Below are 15,125 nucleotides of genomic sequence, written 5' to 3' on the forward strand. Positions count from 1 at the left end.
GACCTTCCCAGTGAGGAGGCGGAGCTTCGATTTCCCGTCGAGTAACAGCGGCGAGGCTTCGGGATGGGAGGAGTAGACATCTGCTGGACAGGAAGAGCCGTTAGTGATCTGATCATTGTGATTGGTTTTCATTCAGAAGCTGATCAGAGGAGTTTTTAACAATCCTCGTTTGGATGGAGGCAATAATCTTGGACCTGAACACGGAGCCTCCGACCTCACGCTTCACTCTGAACATGAAACAAAACTAGTGAGATCACAGCGAGCACGTCACACGTTTGACAGGCGGCGCGCTCCAGTGAAGGGAACACGGCGAGCAGCACGATGCTCACGAGAACGAAGAGGAAAACTTTCAAACATGAAACACTCCCATGATTCCCTCTGCTCAGACCCGGTGTAGCGCCAGGTCAGCATCAGTGATTAGAGATCAAATCCAGCTGTGAGCGCACAGCTGTGTGACGAGAGTCTGACTTCAGGACGAGCTCCTCCTCAGGAGGAACTTCAGTTTCACAGTAAACGTCTCCATTTAAACACGAGAAGCCGAGCAACAACAAACCTCGGTGTACGTCAGAGTGAAACACAAAGTTTCCTTTGACTCTCTGACCTGTTCATGGACACTACAGCCCCCCCTTCAGACCCTCACACACACAGAGCAGTTGTTACCTTGGCGTCCGTCAGCTCCTCTGGGTCGGGACCTCGGTTACCTGCGCGCCTGCTCACCTGTCTGAGCTGAGCGTGTGCTGTGTGTGCGTGATGTCATCGAGCTGCGGCTCCACCTGCACTCATAAACACAGCGTGTTAAATCCACCCTGTGTGTGTGCGTGTTTAGGGCGGCGTTCTCAGTGCGACACGTCACATGAACACCTGGTGTGTATGAACAGACGCGTGGCCTCCTGATGTGATCAACACTTACAGGCTCGGTCAGCCTGAGCACGTGTCACACAGGTGAGAACAGGTGAGGCTCCTTTAAGTCAGCTGATCCAACTCTGACAGTTTTACAGTGAAGTCTCACCAGTCAGACCGGCACAGGTGTGGCTCACCTGTGTGTGTGTGTGTGTGTGAGACTCTTCTTCGTGGGTATAAACAGGTTGAGCCTCAGGTGTGTGTGAAGGAGGATAGAGGTAACCTGAGCAGCTCACTGCGTGAGGAATGTCTTTGACCTCTGACCTCCTGAGAGCTCCACCTGCTGGCTGCTCTGCAGCATTACCAACAGGTAAATCTCCATGGTAACAGCTTCTGTATGAATCATTAATAACAATTTTTATGCACAACTTTATTCTTTCATTTTTTTATGGTGAGAGCAAAAAACTGGGTGAAGTTCGTGAGGTGATCACCAGTGTGACCTCTGACCCCGACCACCATAGATCTTGGTTCGCTGGCACAGTTTGTTAAACCAGTCATCACTAATGGGATTTAAATGGAGACAGATCTTAAATTGAACGAGATCTCGCCCTTCTTATCCAAGCAGCTTTCTGAGCCTTTGTTACTGCAACGCACTTTATCGTGGGGTTAGTGATACAGTGATACGTCTGCAGCACATCTTTTAACAGGAACAAAACGTCTGAGCACATTTTAATTTCACTCCACTGGCCGTCTGCACAATTTAGGATCGTAAAGTTCTTTTATTTGTTTTTAAATCTCTTGATGCCCATTAATACTCCTTAGGTCCGGTCAGCAGCTGCTTAAGCTGCCAAAAGCTCAGTTTAAACTAAGTATAAATTTAGAGGTAGCTGCTCCAACGTGTGGAACGACCTGCCCGTGCATGTTAGGCAGGCCTCTTCTCTTTCTATTGGCTGAAGCCGTCGGCACTTTCAGGGGCTGACTCAATTTGTTTTAACATGTTTGATTTTATTTATCCACGTATTTAATTTTTGTTGTTTATGCCTCTGTATATGTACAGCACTTTGTGAACCCTGGTTTTATGTTAAAGTCCTTTATAAATAAAGCTGGGATGGTAGTTTCAGCTGTAACCATTGCACAGGTTTCTACTGGGAGCACTGGTGTGGATGTGACCGTGACATTTGGTTTCTTTTTCTCCTTTTTAAAAATGTTTATTTGTGCAGATGAACTCCATCGAGCACTGATAGCCTGTTAGCATCAGGCAACAATAGGCAGCTGGTCAAACAGGTAAAACAAACATACATGAGCTATTTCATCAGAAACAACACGACAACCATTAAACTGCAAATATGTATGTTAGCAGCCGACAAATGACTGCAGTTTAGTAGAGAATACAGCTACACGGTATTATTAGCAGTGAAATTACACAGACTGCTTTCCAGCATCACCTTCAACCTGCCCACTACAGTCAAACATACATCGTCACAAACACCAGAGTGCTCCCACTCCTTAAAATCAACATCACACCTGCTAAGTTATTAACTTCAACCAGCAGAAGCAGCAAAGTTATAACTTCAGGGGGGCCCAGTGGCTCAAGAGTTGGGAGTTCGTCTTGTAGTCGGAAAGTTGCCGGTTCGAGCCCCGGCTCCAACAGTCTCGGTCATTGTGTCCTTGGGCAACACACTTCACCCGTTGCCTACTGGTGGTGGTCAGAGGGCCCGGTGGCGCCAGTGTCCGGCAGCCTCGCCTCTGTCAGTGCAGCTGTGGCTACATCTATAACTTTTACTCCTGCTGCTGTGGAGCACCATAACTTAGTTCTACGTGTCCAGTGACAAGAAAGGCCTGTTCTATTCTATTCTAGAATAATTTTATCCGAGCTGAGAGTCTTCAGCCAACTGTTGTTTATAACCGGTGACCTTTGACCCCATATATTAAACCACACCCATCATCTTTAAATACTCACTGTGGATTTACTACTGTACCTGAAATGCTGCAGTCGACGCTCCCTGATGGCAACATCCTCTTTCAGACATACTGTCAGGAAGTTTCAGGTGTTCACCAAGTGCTGAAGAACAGCTGAGTGACCTGACAGGTAAGAAGAGGAGGAGGAGGAGGAGGATAACCTTCACAATGAAAGACTGAGGCTTGACGGTTTCACGTATTTAATGTTGAGGTGTCGTTTACAGCAGAAACACACACATCACTGTGAGTCCTGCAGCCGGCAGCAGGACATTTACCGAGTCGGATTTAATCTGGAGTCGACTTCAAACTTCCTGATTAAACCTGAACTTCAAACATAAAAATCACCAGTATTTATTCAGGTCCCATACATACAGCAAAAAAAAGTCCAGATTAAACTAACACAGACCAGATTAAACTAAAGGAGTCCAGATTAACCTAGCAGCGTCTGGATCTTACAGAGCACACTCAGCTTGTTCACACTGATATAAAGTGAATCTATGCAAACACTGACACAAGACATGAACAATTAGGGATTAACAACACTCAACACAGAACATTATTCTGACTGTAATCTGGTAACGTTCCGAGTATAATCTGGTAACGTTACGAGTATAATCTGGTAACGTTCCGAGTATAATCTGGTAACGTTCCGAGTATAATCTGGTAACGTTACGAGTATAATCTGGTAAAATTACGAGTATAATCTGGTAAAGTTACGAGTATAATCTGGTAACGTTCCGAGTATAATCTGGTAACGTTACGAGTATAATCTGGTAAAGTTACGAGTATAATCTGGTAAAGTTACGAGTATAATCTGGTAACGTTCCGAGTATAATCTGGTAAAGTTACGAGTATAATCTGGTAACGTTACGAGTATAATCTGGTAACGTTACGAGTATAATCTGGTAAAGTTACGAGTATAATCTGGTAAAGTTACGAGTATAATCTGGTAAAGTTACGAGTATAATCTGGTAACGTTACGAGTATAATCTGGTAAAATTACGAGTATAATCTGGTAACGTTCCGAGTATAATCTGGTAACGTTACGAGTATAATCTGGTAAAGTTACGAGTATAATCTGGTAACGTTCCGAGTATAATCTGGTAAAGTTACGAGTATAATCTGGTAATGTTACGAGTATAATCTGGTACAGGACTATGACCTGGTAATACTATCAGCAGTGTAGAGCTTGCACACAGGACTTGGGGCACAAAGACTAAATAATCTGTACATCCGGCCCGCTGCTAATCCAGTCGTCTCAGTGGAAGACGGTCTGTCTCCAGCGTTTGTCGGGCGTGAACGGCCACAGACAGTCGATAATGGCGGAGGTGAAAGGTCGCGGTTCCACGCTGAGGTTCAGCAGCTCCAGACGAGAACAGTTTAACTGACTGTTGATTGGACGAAGAGCCGACGCCGCCGGCTGCTCGGTCAGCTGCAAGAACACAGACAGGGTCGGGACCACAGGTGATACAGTTTGTTTATAATGAGTGCAAAGTCCTGCTGATGATGAAAAGATTCAAAGCGAGCCGCGCACCATAAAGCAGCTAACCTCAGGTCAACTCTGGGTTTCTGGACTACAAAGGTGGATCACTCTTACTGGGGTAAATCGCCATGGTAACCTATGCTATGAGCCAAACCTGCTCTGAAGATTAGAGATTATCAGGTATGACATCAACACCTATAGACCAATCAGATCCCCAGAAAACAGCAACGCCATTCCTGAAGACCCCTCAGAGCTCTGTGGGGAAAGGGGCGGGGTCTGTTTCCCTGATGAGCATAATGACAATAATAATAATAACCATAATAATATCAATAAACTTTATCAGCTTTATTGCTCTATAAGCATCAGAAACACCTGCGCTCTACCTGCTGACCTCAGATTCGTGCGTGGACCGAGCCGATGTCTGAATCCTGTTTGTAAATGTGACCTTTACAAACAGAGAATAAACTGAAATGGTCAGGAGGTCAGAGTGTAAACTTTCTCTGATTGGCCACTTTCAGGACGATGTCCTGGAAACCGTGAAGGAAGCGCAGCTGTCGCTCCAGCAGCTCAGACCGAACCATGATGTGCTGGTGCACCGCTGCTGTCTGTCACCTGCTGCAAACACTCAGCAGGTCACAGCGATCATTATCTGTGCCAGAAAGCTCAGGTGCTTTCAGCCCCGCCTCCTTTCTTTGTGGGTGCAAGTTAAGCTGATTGATAATCAGCCAATCGGCATCATGTCGGGGTGAACCCAGATAACAGACCGACACCTCAGGTGTGCAGGGCCTCAGGTAATAACTTTACATCCTTACACAGGCAGGCTGCTTAAACTGGCTTTACTTCATCTCCATTTAAGGCAGCTGACCAATCAGAGCCCTGGCTGCCGTTCGTGGTCAGCTGGTCGCTGCTACAACCTCGAGCACATTAAACTCTGGTGACAAGCTGCAGAGCTGAGGTGGCTCAGGTGTGTGACTGCCTACAGGTATGAGGTGGCTCAGGTGTGCGACCACTTACAGGTATGAGGTGGCTCAGGTGTGTGACTGCCTACAGTTATGAGGTGGCTCAGGTGTGTGACTGCCTACAGGTATGAGGTGGCTCAGGTGTGCGACCACTTACAGGTATGAGGTGGCTCAGGTGTGTGACTGCCTACAGTTATGAGGTGGCTCAGGTGTGTGACTGCTTACAGGTATGAGGTGGCTCAGGTGTGTGACCGCTTACAGGTATGAGGTGGCTCAGGTGTGTGACTGCTTACAGGTATGAGGTGGCTCAGGTGTGTGACTGCTTACAGGTATGAGGTGGCTCAGGTGTGTGACTGCCTACAGGTATGAGGTGGCTCAGGTGTGTGACTGCTTACAGGTATGAGGTGGCTCAGGTGTGTGACCGCTTACAGGTATGAGGTGGCTCAGGTGTGTGACTGCTTACAGGTATGAGGTGGCTCAGGTGTGTGACTGCTTACAGGTATGAGGTGGCTCAGGTGTGTGACTGCCTACAGGTATGAGGTGGCTCAGGTGTGCGACCACTTACAGGTATGAGGTGGCTCAGGTGTGCGACCACTTACAGGTATGAGGTGGCTCAGGTGTGCGACCACTTACAGGTATGAGGTGGCTCAGGTGTGTGACCGCTTACAGGTATGAGGTGGCTCAGGTGTGCGACCGCTTACAGGTATGAGGTGGCTCAGGTGTGCGACCACTTACAGGTATGAGGTGGCCGGACGGCAGGTTGAAGGCCTGAGCGATGGCGACCGCCATTTCATATTTAGTCATCTGCTCTTTCCCAGAGAAGTGAAAGACTCCTCTGATGGACGGGTCCTGACGGAAAAGCAGACGGCGGTGAGACGGGCAGAGTCCACCTGAGGCTCACCTGTCTCTCTGACGCTCACCTGGCGCGCTCTCTCAGACAGCTTCCTGCAGACGGCAGCGACGTCTCGGGCGTCGGTGGGGAATCTCTGCAAGACGTGATCCAGCGTGCAGCTCTCCTCTGACGCCTCCTGAACCTTCAGGTACAACGAGGTCACCACGCTCTCCGTCACCGACTCCACCTCCCCAAACAGAACGGGCACCCGCAGTACCACTGCACCTGCAGGGTCAGGGGTCAAACAGGTGACTGAGGGGCAGGCGAGACACAGAAGACTCAGGTGACTGAGACGTACCTGGACAGTGGCGCAGCGTCTCCCTCTCCCCCTCCAGTTTGCTCCGCCCATAAACGTTGAGCGGGTTTGGACTGTCGTCCTCACCGTACGGAGGATTCCTGCCGTCAAACACGTAGTCGGTGCTGATGTAGAGGAAGAGCGCCCCGCAGGTGGCTGCACACACAGACGGTACCTGTTACGGAGGCGCGCTCACACAGAGCTGAAATCAAGGTGCGTGATGTGTGAGGGGGCGGGGCTCTGATGCGCACTACAGGAGCTCCACCCCCAAACCTTCTCGTGCCTCCACCTGTGTCTGGTGATGGTGTGGCGGCGTCACTGACCTGCCTCCTTGGCGAGCGTGCTCGTGGCGTGCACGTTCAGATTAACAGCTGCTTCCGTGTGTCTCTCCATAACATCTGGACGCCTCTCGGCCGCACAGTGGACGATCACATCAGGCTGAAACACACATTCAAAACAACTTTATGTAGTGACCATCAGCTGTAACGACGAGAGATGGACGATCCGATGTTACGTGTCGATGTCGGTCCGATACTGACGGAAATCACTGGATCGGAGAGAAATAAAAAATGTAATCGATCCATTAAATATCACAAAACTACGACACGGCGTAACTTGGCTCATAACCGCAGCGCGTGCAGCGGTGTGGTCACGTGATAGAGCAGCTGTGTGTATTTGTAGCGTCGCTACCAAACCAGCATTTCATCTCCGAGGAAGTTTTCCCAGAGAGAAGTAAAGCAAGTGTGTAAGTTCATCTCTGAATGTTTGTAAAGCATTCCCACGTTAAGCTTAACAACAGATATATGGAGCGACTGCCTCTCTCTCTCTCTCTCTCTCTCTCCTGCTTCAATCATAAACTGATCAATGATCAGCTGATCGTCTCTCTTCTTTGTTTTTGTCTCACTTTGCACCAGAAAGAGGAAACCAGCGGCTGAACAACAGCAGCACGTTTAAGCTTGATCAGCTGTTGTTAGAATTTATTTAATATTATTTCTACACCAGGATCTTTTTCTACAGCTGACGTAACTGTGCAGGGGCGGAGCTAGCAAAGTGTAGCCAGGGGGGCCGATAGGGCATTAACAGGGAAAAGGGGGCACAAAGACATACTTTTCTTTCTTATTCTCATTTAAAATGTCGAGCTTTTAATAACTCACGCTTCAAACGCGTCACTCGCACTACTTGGTTGTGCGAATCAGGCAGAAAAGCGCTTTCGTGGCGCAAATCTGCTTCTGAAGTTTCGCGGGACCCCCAGTCGCGCTTCATCGCGCTCCTCCATTGACTTTACACGTAAACCTGAAGCTCCGGTCGCGTCTATCGCGTTCGGTGTGAACGCACCCTTAGAGACGGGGTGAGGAGCTCAGCCATCCCGGAGGGGAGCCAGCTGAGGGGTTCAACATGAGGAGGAGGCCCCGGGGCAGACCCAGGACACGCTGGAGGAGGGGGTGGAGGGGGCGGAGGTGCTTCTCTGCTGAGGCTGCTGCCCCGCGACCCGGCCCAGCAGAACAACATGGATGATCCACTCCTGTGTCTGTTTGCCCAAGCACCTGAGAAGGGGTGTGGCCTCTCAGTGTCCCCCCAGCAGCAGCAGCCAGGTGCTCGTTCTCCCCGACTCCACCAGGTGAGCTCTCAGAGTGATGAGCTCTGATACTTGGTGAGCTGGTTTCCATGGTGACCGTGAAGGTCAAACACACAGGTGATGAGGGACCCCCTCTCTGTCACCGTGTCACATTCGACAGGTGACTCGATCCATTTGCTGATCTGTGGGGGCGGGGTTAATGCTCAGGAAAGTCTCCTAGGTGGACTCTGACCTAGAGGCTCTTGTGAGGTCACTAATAAGGTCAAAGGTCAACGAACCACATGGAGTAGAAGCACTGTTGTCGAAGTACTCTGTAACAATACACAGCTTGTGTGTGCAGTACCTTGTATTCGTGCAGCAGTCCTCTGACGGCGTCCTCGTCTGTGAGGTCACAGCGCAGAAGGCGGAGCCTGGCTCTCCTGTATCCCGTCCCAGTGACGGTCCATCCGGCGCTGTGAAACTCTCGGCACACCGCTCGCCCCAGGAGGCCTGTCGCCCCGGTAACCAGGACGCGTGGCGCCCCCACCAGCAACTCCTCCTGAGTACATAAGAGTACACACATCAGTACTACAGTTAGTATTACAGAGGACTACAGTAGTATAGTACAGTATTGTACTTAGTACTACACACAGTACTACACTGCTACAAGTTGTACCAGAGTCAGTACTACAGACAGTACTACAGTCAGTACTACAGACTAGGGCGGGGTGATGTATCGAATATACTCGATGTATCGCGGGTTTTCCACGTACGATGGTAACATGGCTTTATCGTAACCATAGAGTATGGGTTACCATAGCAACAATAATCTGTCTCCATGCAATTGAGAGTTTTTCTCTCCCACACTCTGTGAATGCATCACTGACCCCCTCCCAAGCTGAAACTGTGCAGCTGATGGTTCATTTTCGTTCTGACTTCCTGTATCAAAGTGGAACAAACACAGGTGGACCAACGTTAGAACGTGTGGCGATACAGATCATGTCTCTGATGTCGCTCCAAAACATGGTCATATTAGATTTGCTCATGTCGCCCACCCCCACTGACAGGGTGAGGCTGCTGTGGCCAGTCGGCGGGTGTAGCCGCCACTGGTGGAGTAGCCTCTAAACAGGTGAAGAGGTTTGGCTCTTCTGCCAGTGTGTCGTCACCCTCAGCAGCTCTGAGTCTTCTGATCGGGGACGTGTTGAACACCTTAGCACACCTGCCTGCTGCTCAGGTTGGCTGAGCCATGCTGTAAAGAGAAGAGGGCAGAGGAGCACCACGCTACGCACGTGTCACAGGGCTGAATTAGCACCCGGTGGAATGTAAGGGTTAGGGTTAGCCATCCGGTGAACACACAGGAGGTAGACGGGCCTGCGTCTGACAGTCATACACGTGAGGTCTGGGAAGCAGCGACTGTCTACTGCTGTTATCACGCACACACATTCAGCTGGCACGGTAACACGTCCACGGTAACACGTCCACGTTACCTGAGGCCAACGCGAGAACAGCAACAAGCGCCGAGCAAGAGCTACCAAATGAAACAGCTGAGCTGGATTTGTTACATTTTAATAAGAGAACATGGTTGTGTGTCTGGACTCTAACTGCAGGGGGCCGTCAGCACTTGTGACATCACTCATGACATCACTCGTGATTACAGACTTAGCTTTACACTTTTATCCCCTCGTTTGGGAACATCAGTACAGACTGCACTACAGTTAGGAGAGTACTGCAGTTAGTACTTCATACCGTAGTACAGTGAGTATTACAGTACTATAGGGAGTACTACAGTCGGGTATAAACAGATACCTCTGCCAGTATATCAGAGTCACACACCTGTGCAGGCCCCTCCCCCTGCACGCGCAGACCCAGATCAGTTTAATCAGTATGTTTATTTTATAAATAAAGTTTTACTGCAGTATTTAAGTAGTATTTGAATTCTGGGAGCCGTTAGCAGTTAGCATTTAGCTGCTGACAGGTGAGCTTTACCTGAACAAGCTGCACGCGCCCCGGACTGAACAGAATCCTTAGTTCTGCGCCTGCGCAGCTCATCTCTGATTGAATATGTGCACTGGATCAGTTATTGATCAGGTACCTATCACTCGGAGCCTCGCGGATTTTCTGATGCGCACTTTCTGTCTCGGTCACTTCCGGTCTGATCAGCTGTTTGCCGTAAAGCAGCTGTCGCGCTGCCACTAGCGGTTAGCATACAGGCTAACAGGCTTTTCTTTAGCTTCCGTGACCCAAGTCAGAGTCCTGATCCTCGCCAACGGGTCGGAACCGTCCCGGGAGCGGCTCTAACGGCGTCAGCATCACCGCTGAGCGGGAAAGACTCAAAGGCAGAGCTCACCTGCGAGCACGCGGACTCAGAACCGGGCATCGGGCCGGACCAGCACGGACCGGACCACGGACCAACGAAACCCACACAAGGATCAGGAAACTCCCCGGAGTCACAGCCCGGTGCTGCTCCGCTGCTTCTTCTTCTTTGTGAGCGGCTCACACAAACGTCGATTTGTGGCTCTACCGCCGCCACGCGGCGCGGAGTGTGACCGGAGTCAGACTCGGGGTCAGGCTCTGAGCTCTTAAATTGTTAATTAAACCAGTTTGTTTCTAAGTGAACAGATTCAGGTTTGACTGTTTGCATGGCCGGTGGGGGCAGACCGATCCCTGCAGCCACGTCGTTCCCACTGACAGGACGACGAGTAAAAATCTCATTAATCTGTAGGATGTAGGTCCTTTTAACCTGATTAGCATATTTCAGTAAAATGCTGCTTTCATCAGCCTGTTGTAAACTGTAGGATCACAGTGGAGTCTGCACACTGTAACACACCATCAAAGCATTCATGAACTGCGGACAGCGTCTTCACATGCACAGGTTCACTCTGCTGTGTGGGTGTTGTGTGACCCCCCCCCCAGGTCAGAGCCGTGCACAGAGCTGCAGCCTCGTCTGTCACTCACCTCCTGAAATAGAAACCTGCAGCCCGACACCGCCCCGCTCTCTCTGTTTATCTCTGGCTCTCCCTGCAGCCTGTCAGCAACACTCCCACAGGTGCTGTGGGTCGCCCACACTGAGCTGGTGTTCACATCAAACTCACCCGCTGCTCCAAAACTTTCTCTCAGCCACATTTCTGAGTCTGAAAACTTTGAAAATTTCATTTAATTGGCTTTAAACTCCGAGCCTGAACGCTCCTCCTGGACCAGGAACACACCCTTCGGCTAACCCGAGCCAGGACCAGGACCAGGACCAGAACCAGGACCAGGCTCTCCCGGAGAAGTCCGAACTAAGATCGACCTTGAATGTCTGACAGCAGGACATGATCCTGATTCTGGTCCCGGTGCTGTCGGTAGTTTAACGCTAAGCTGATTCCAGGTAAGGGCATGCTAACACTCACCTTGGGTTATTATTCATGACTGAACCTGATTTATTCTAAATATTTGGCACTTGTTCCAGCTGTGAGTGTCAAACAGTTTTTAGCTGTAAAATTAAATCATTGATGTTTCAGCTTCATCATTCAGGTAAACGCGCGCATCATCAGTGCAGAGCTTCACTCTGCTTCTCTCTGTTTAAATCAGATCAATGATGAGCTTCGCTCTGTGCCCGAGGTTACATTTTACCTGCAGTTATTACTCAGATCGGCCAGTTTCAGTGAGGTTCTTGACCCCTGCTTTACGTTAATCGAATCAGCGCAGTGTGACAGCGAGCTGAGGACTGCGTACCAGCCTTCCTCAGACGGCAGGTATCACGTGCTTGGCCTCTGTACGTCTGCCTGATTCCCCTGTGAACCCCAGCTCTGCAGGAACTGTCACAGGGCAGGACGGCTTTAATAATAATGACCCGAGCAGCTGGGTCCGCTTCATCTTTAAGATCGAGGGTTTTCCCTGGATGGTGATCATGGATCAGCTGAGTGGGATTAAATCACGGAGCGCTGTGGACTCAGTGGGAAATCATCATTTCATTCAAACTGCTTCATTAACGTCTCCATGTTTGTTTGTGCGTCCTCCAGAGACGCAATCATGAGTGGCCACGGGGACACAGCAAGAGGAGAAAGTGGGCGGGGCATCTTCCTCAGCGCTCACCGCTGCCCTGAAGTCGACGTGCTGCCTCGTCAACCTGCTGAGGCACAAATCCTTCCACGCTGTTCTCTAGTTCCTGCAGAGAAGAGCTCTGAGTTCACCTGCACAGGTGAGAGCGAGCCGGATTACCTGGACTTCTGCTCCACCCATCGCTCCGAGGCAGATGAGGAAGACGAGGGGAGTGTCAGCGACTGGTCGGAGGAAGATCTCTCACTCCACTTCTCTCCCTCTGTCCTCATCCAATCAGACGATGAAACGTCTGATCCAGAGAGTGGCTTTGAGTGTGTCGACATCACCATAGAGACACAGGTGAGCGCTCGCCATCATCAGCAGGTTAGGTGAACGTACGTGTGGGGCCTAGCTTCATCTTCACCAGCAGCATTTGCTTCCTGTCGTCCAGGTCAAAGGTCAGGATGCGGAGGGGCTAAAGATGGTGCCTAAACGGCAGATTCACCTGAAGAAGAAGAAGGACGGCGAGGACGGCGCTGAACAGGTAAACACTGATAAACTACAGGTATGTCTCCTGCCAGTTTAACTGTTTGCTCACCTGTTGGTCTACCTGTCCAGGTGATACTGAAGGATGCTCCTGCTGAGGGCAGAGGAATCAACAATCATACGTCAGCTAATGAGCTGCTGTGTCCCACTACTCGATCACGGCCTGAACTGTTACTACGGCAACACAGTATGCCCACCTCCTTTCACGCCACCTCAAATACTTGCAGTGATGCTGAGAGCTACGGGGTCTACAAGGGCCTGATTGCAGGGGCTGGCCAAGGTAACAGCACGTCTACCTGTCAGCGAGCTCTCTGTTTCTGTCAGTAAGGCCCGCCCGCCACCCTGGGGAGCACTGGAAACTGTTATTGATCAGGTTATCAGACAAAAGCAGAGGGATGATCACAGGATCCTTTCCATGATGAAACTGGTCCAGCCAAGTGTCAGGAACTAGTTTGTATCCACCAATCAGATCCCTGAACAGAGGGAGGCATGTATTTAATCAGGAAGTGACAGGAAGTAGACACTCCCACTCAGCTGATTTGTGTCATTAGTTAACGGCATGCTGGCTTTGGCTGATACCCGACCGTGTCTGACCTGATCAGCTCTGACTGTCTCTGGTTCGGACCCCTCACTCTCCCAGCCTTTGTTGCTCCATCTTGGGGGTTGTAGTTCGCACATGAAATACGAGGGGGGGCAGGGGGGGCGCTTTCTTTGCTAAGCTGTGCACTGATTACACACATCTGACTAGACTCAAGCTGATACCACACTGGTGTTATTGCTGTCCGTGGGTTGCCATAGCAGAGAGGCCTGAGGGTCAGATAACAGTCGTACACACTGCTGCATGGTTCCCTGCAAACTGCAGAAAATCCCAGAAACTAGAACTCAGCTCGAACCCGTTGGTCCTCCAACCTAACCCTGATCTCAGAGAAAAACCTCTAAGAAATAATTTAATATTCTGATTTTCAGTGGATAAAACGTCTTCAGTCACCGGGTACACAGCACGATACTAGATCACAGCCCATCAGACTTCACGACTTCACACTACAGAGTGTCTGACTGTAACGAGAGCTTTCCTTTTGCATCAGTCCTTTATTTATGCAGGTAAAAGTCTCATCGAGACGACAACCTCGTTTTCAGGTGCAGACATGAAGTCATGGCCTTGAGTTAAATGATGTTGGATATGATTTTTGCATGATTGAGATCCCTGAGTCATAACAGACGTGCTTCACTGAGGCAGCTCAGAGTTTGTGTTCTGCCTGTGCTGCATCATTGTTGGGTCTTCATGAGTTTACACGCCCGCTCCCTGACGTTCTGCATTTCTATTGGTTGCATGAAGAAAACAGTTAATGTGCGCCGCAAGCCATGAAAACCAAAGCTTCATATGCTGCCTCAACATGTCTGTGGAAGAGGTGCAACTCTGAGTATTATTATTATTAATACACGTCTTTGTTTTTGTTCTACTGATGATGAAAGACGAAGAATCTGAGTTTGATGACGTTTCTGATGGTTTCAGGGCTCCTGATTGGAGGAAACTCTCAGCGTCTCCAGAAGTCGTTCTCTCTGGATGAAACCAAAACAAAGATGGCATCCTGCCTCATTAAGAACGTGCTGTCGAAAAAGATGCAGGTGGAACAGAAAAACCTGAAGAAGAACGCGGAGGTGTCACCTGTCCTGCCTCTGGAGCATCAGACAGGAGGAGGCGGGGTCAGAGCTCCGGTTCACGTGGTGAGAGACGTGAGGAGTTTAGTTAAACACTCGTACGGCCGCTCGTTCACCACATCAGCCGCGTCACGTGACAACAAGTCAACAAGCTGCAAAGCAGTTGGCCAAGAGGATAGCCCTACGCCCACTTACCAGCAGGCTGTGGGGGTCAAAGGTCACTTCTCCAAGGTTGCTGTGTCTTTCAGCCAATCACAAGACAAGAAGCAAAGTAAATCATCCAGACAGCCGATGACACAGCAGAGACGAGGAAGCGAGCCAATTATCAGCCAAGGTTTAGACCACTTAGACCCGCCCACTTTGAAGCCCAACCCATCAGCAAGAGCTGTGACTCCGCCTTCCCACCAGGGCACCTGGCCGCTGCTCGGTGCCCAGGAACAGAGCTCCATCCTGGGTGTGTCCTCCTCCCAGCACCTCCTGCAGATCCCCTTCCCCAGCAGCCTGCACCCTCACCTGGGGACGGCTGGCTATGTCCACACCCCTTTGAGCTACATCCAGCAGTCCACACCTGGTGCAAGCATCCACCTGCCCTGTAGATCCGAGGAGTTCCAGAACCGGCAAACTGGAAACTTCTCTGAACAAGTGGACCCGACCAAAACACAACGAGCAACGCCTCCGAGCCAGAACCAACAAGAGCTTCAGCAGCAACACCTGCATCCACCGCCGATTCTGTGCAGTGTTCCCAGTCTCTTACCTGCACAGGTAACTGGGGACTTCCTTGTCGATGTGTTGGGCTCTGCTGCAGCACCTGGAGCCTTCTTCAGAGTTCCCGCCCCCTGTCAACTGATGTTAGACCCTAAAAGTGGGCGGTTCTTCTACGCTGACACGTCCCTGCAGCATCAGAGGAAGATGCTCCT

General features: G+C 50.2%; 3 protein-coding genes across 10 annotated transcripts in view; 1 reads left to right on the top strand and 2 right to left on the bottom strand.

Moving 5' to 3' along the window:
- Nucleotides 1-2,922, bottom strand: part of LOC146510698 (arf-GAP with Rho-GAP domain, ANK repeat and PH domain-containing protein 1) — a 29,659-nt gene extending 26,737 nt beyond the window's left edge. For 4 of the 5 annotated variants that reach the window (XM_085175016.1, XM_085175019.1, XM_085175018.1 and 1 more), the window contains exons 1-2: nt 2,820-2,922; nt 4-80 (exon numbers count right to left, since the gene is read on the bottom strand). In XM_085175016.1, the coding sequence (XP_085031142.1) occupies nt 4-80; nt 2,820-2,870 (128 nt within the window). In that variant the 5' untranslated portion in view covers nt 2,871-2,922. Of the gene's footprint in view, nt 1-3; nt 81-660 lie in introns of all 5 variants that reach the window. The other variant, XM_085175017.1, reaches the window with a different exon arrangement.
- Nucleotides 2,923-2,982: 60 nt separating this feature from the next.
- Nucleotides 2,983-10,448, bottom strand: mat2b (methionine adenosyltransferase 2 non-catalytic beta subunit methionine). Of its 3 annotated transcripts, none has more exons than XM_085175068.1 (7): nt 10,331-10,448; nt 8,348-8,542; nt 6,752-6,866; nt 6,432-6,584; nt 6,162-6,358; nt 5,977-6,090; nt 2,983-4,231 (listed from the first exon to the last, which is right to left on the bottom strand). In XM_085175068.1, the coding sequence occupies exons 1-7, from the start codon at nt 10,358-10,360 to the stop codon at nt 4,058-4,060; spliced, it is 978 nt and encodes a 325-aa protein (XP_085031194.1). In that variant the 5' UTR covers nt 10,361-10,448; the 3' UTR covers nt 2,983-4,057. The 3 variants fall into 3 exon arrangements, 2 of the variants coding, with proteins under 2 accessions (XP_085031194.1, XP_085031193.1); XM_085175067.1 differs by lacking the exon at nt 10,331-10,448 and adding an exon at nt 9,970-10,105; XR_014876487.1 differs by lacking the exon at nt 10,331-10,448 and adding an exon at nt 9,970-10,105 and having other exon boundaries at nt 4,114-4,231; nt 5,263-6,090.
- A 17-nt stretch (nt 10,449-10,465) lies between these two features.
- The window catches only part of LOC146510700 (uncharacterized), a 5,682-nt gene continuing 1,022 nt past the window's right edge, over nt 10,466-15,125 (top strand). The window contains exons 1-5 of one of the 2 annotated variants that reach the window (XM_085175020.1): nt 10,466-11,350; nt 11,985-12,363; nt 12,455-12,547; nt 12,622-12,829; nt 14,063-15,125. The exon at nt 14,063-15,125 is cut by the window's right edge and continues 1,022 nt beyond it. In XM_085175020.1, the coding sequence (XP_085031146.1) occupies nt 11,995-12,363; nt 12,455-12,547; nt 12,622-12,829; nt 14,063-15,125 (1,733 nt within the window). In that variant the 5' untranslated portion in view covers nt 10,466-11,350; nt 11,985-11,994. The remainder of the gene's footprint in view (nt 11,351-11,984; nt 12,364-12,454; nt 12,548-12,621; nt 12,830-14,062) is intronic. The other variant, XM_085175021.1, reaches the window with a different exon arrangement.

The sequence above is a fragment of the Neolamprologus multifasciatus genome, chromosome 10, assembly GCF_963576455.1.
Source record: "Neolamprologus multifasciatus chromosome 10, fNeoMul1.2, whole genome shotgun sequence".
Lineage (NCBI taxonomy): Eukaryota > Metazoa > Chordata > Actinopteri > Cichliformes > Cichlidae > Neolamprologus > Neolamprologus multifasciatus.

What these genes read in the sequence shown, in the direction of transcription:
- mat2b (XM_085175067.1), bottom strand. Translation starts at nt 10,032, where the DNA reads ATGAGCTGCGCAGGCGCAGAACTAAGGATTCTGTTCAGTCCGGGGCGC. An exon ending in GACTGCTGCACGAATACAAG is followed by an intron (nt 6,867 to 8,347) that starts GTACTGCACACA and finishes TGTGTGTTTCAG; the next exon opens with CCTGATGTGATCGTCCACTG. An exon ending in CACGCTCGCCAAGGAGGCAG is followed by an intron (nt 6,585 to 6,751) that starts GTCAGTGACGCC and finishes CTGTGTGTGCAG; the next exon opens with CCACCTGCGGGGCGCTCTTC.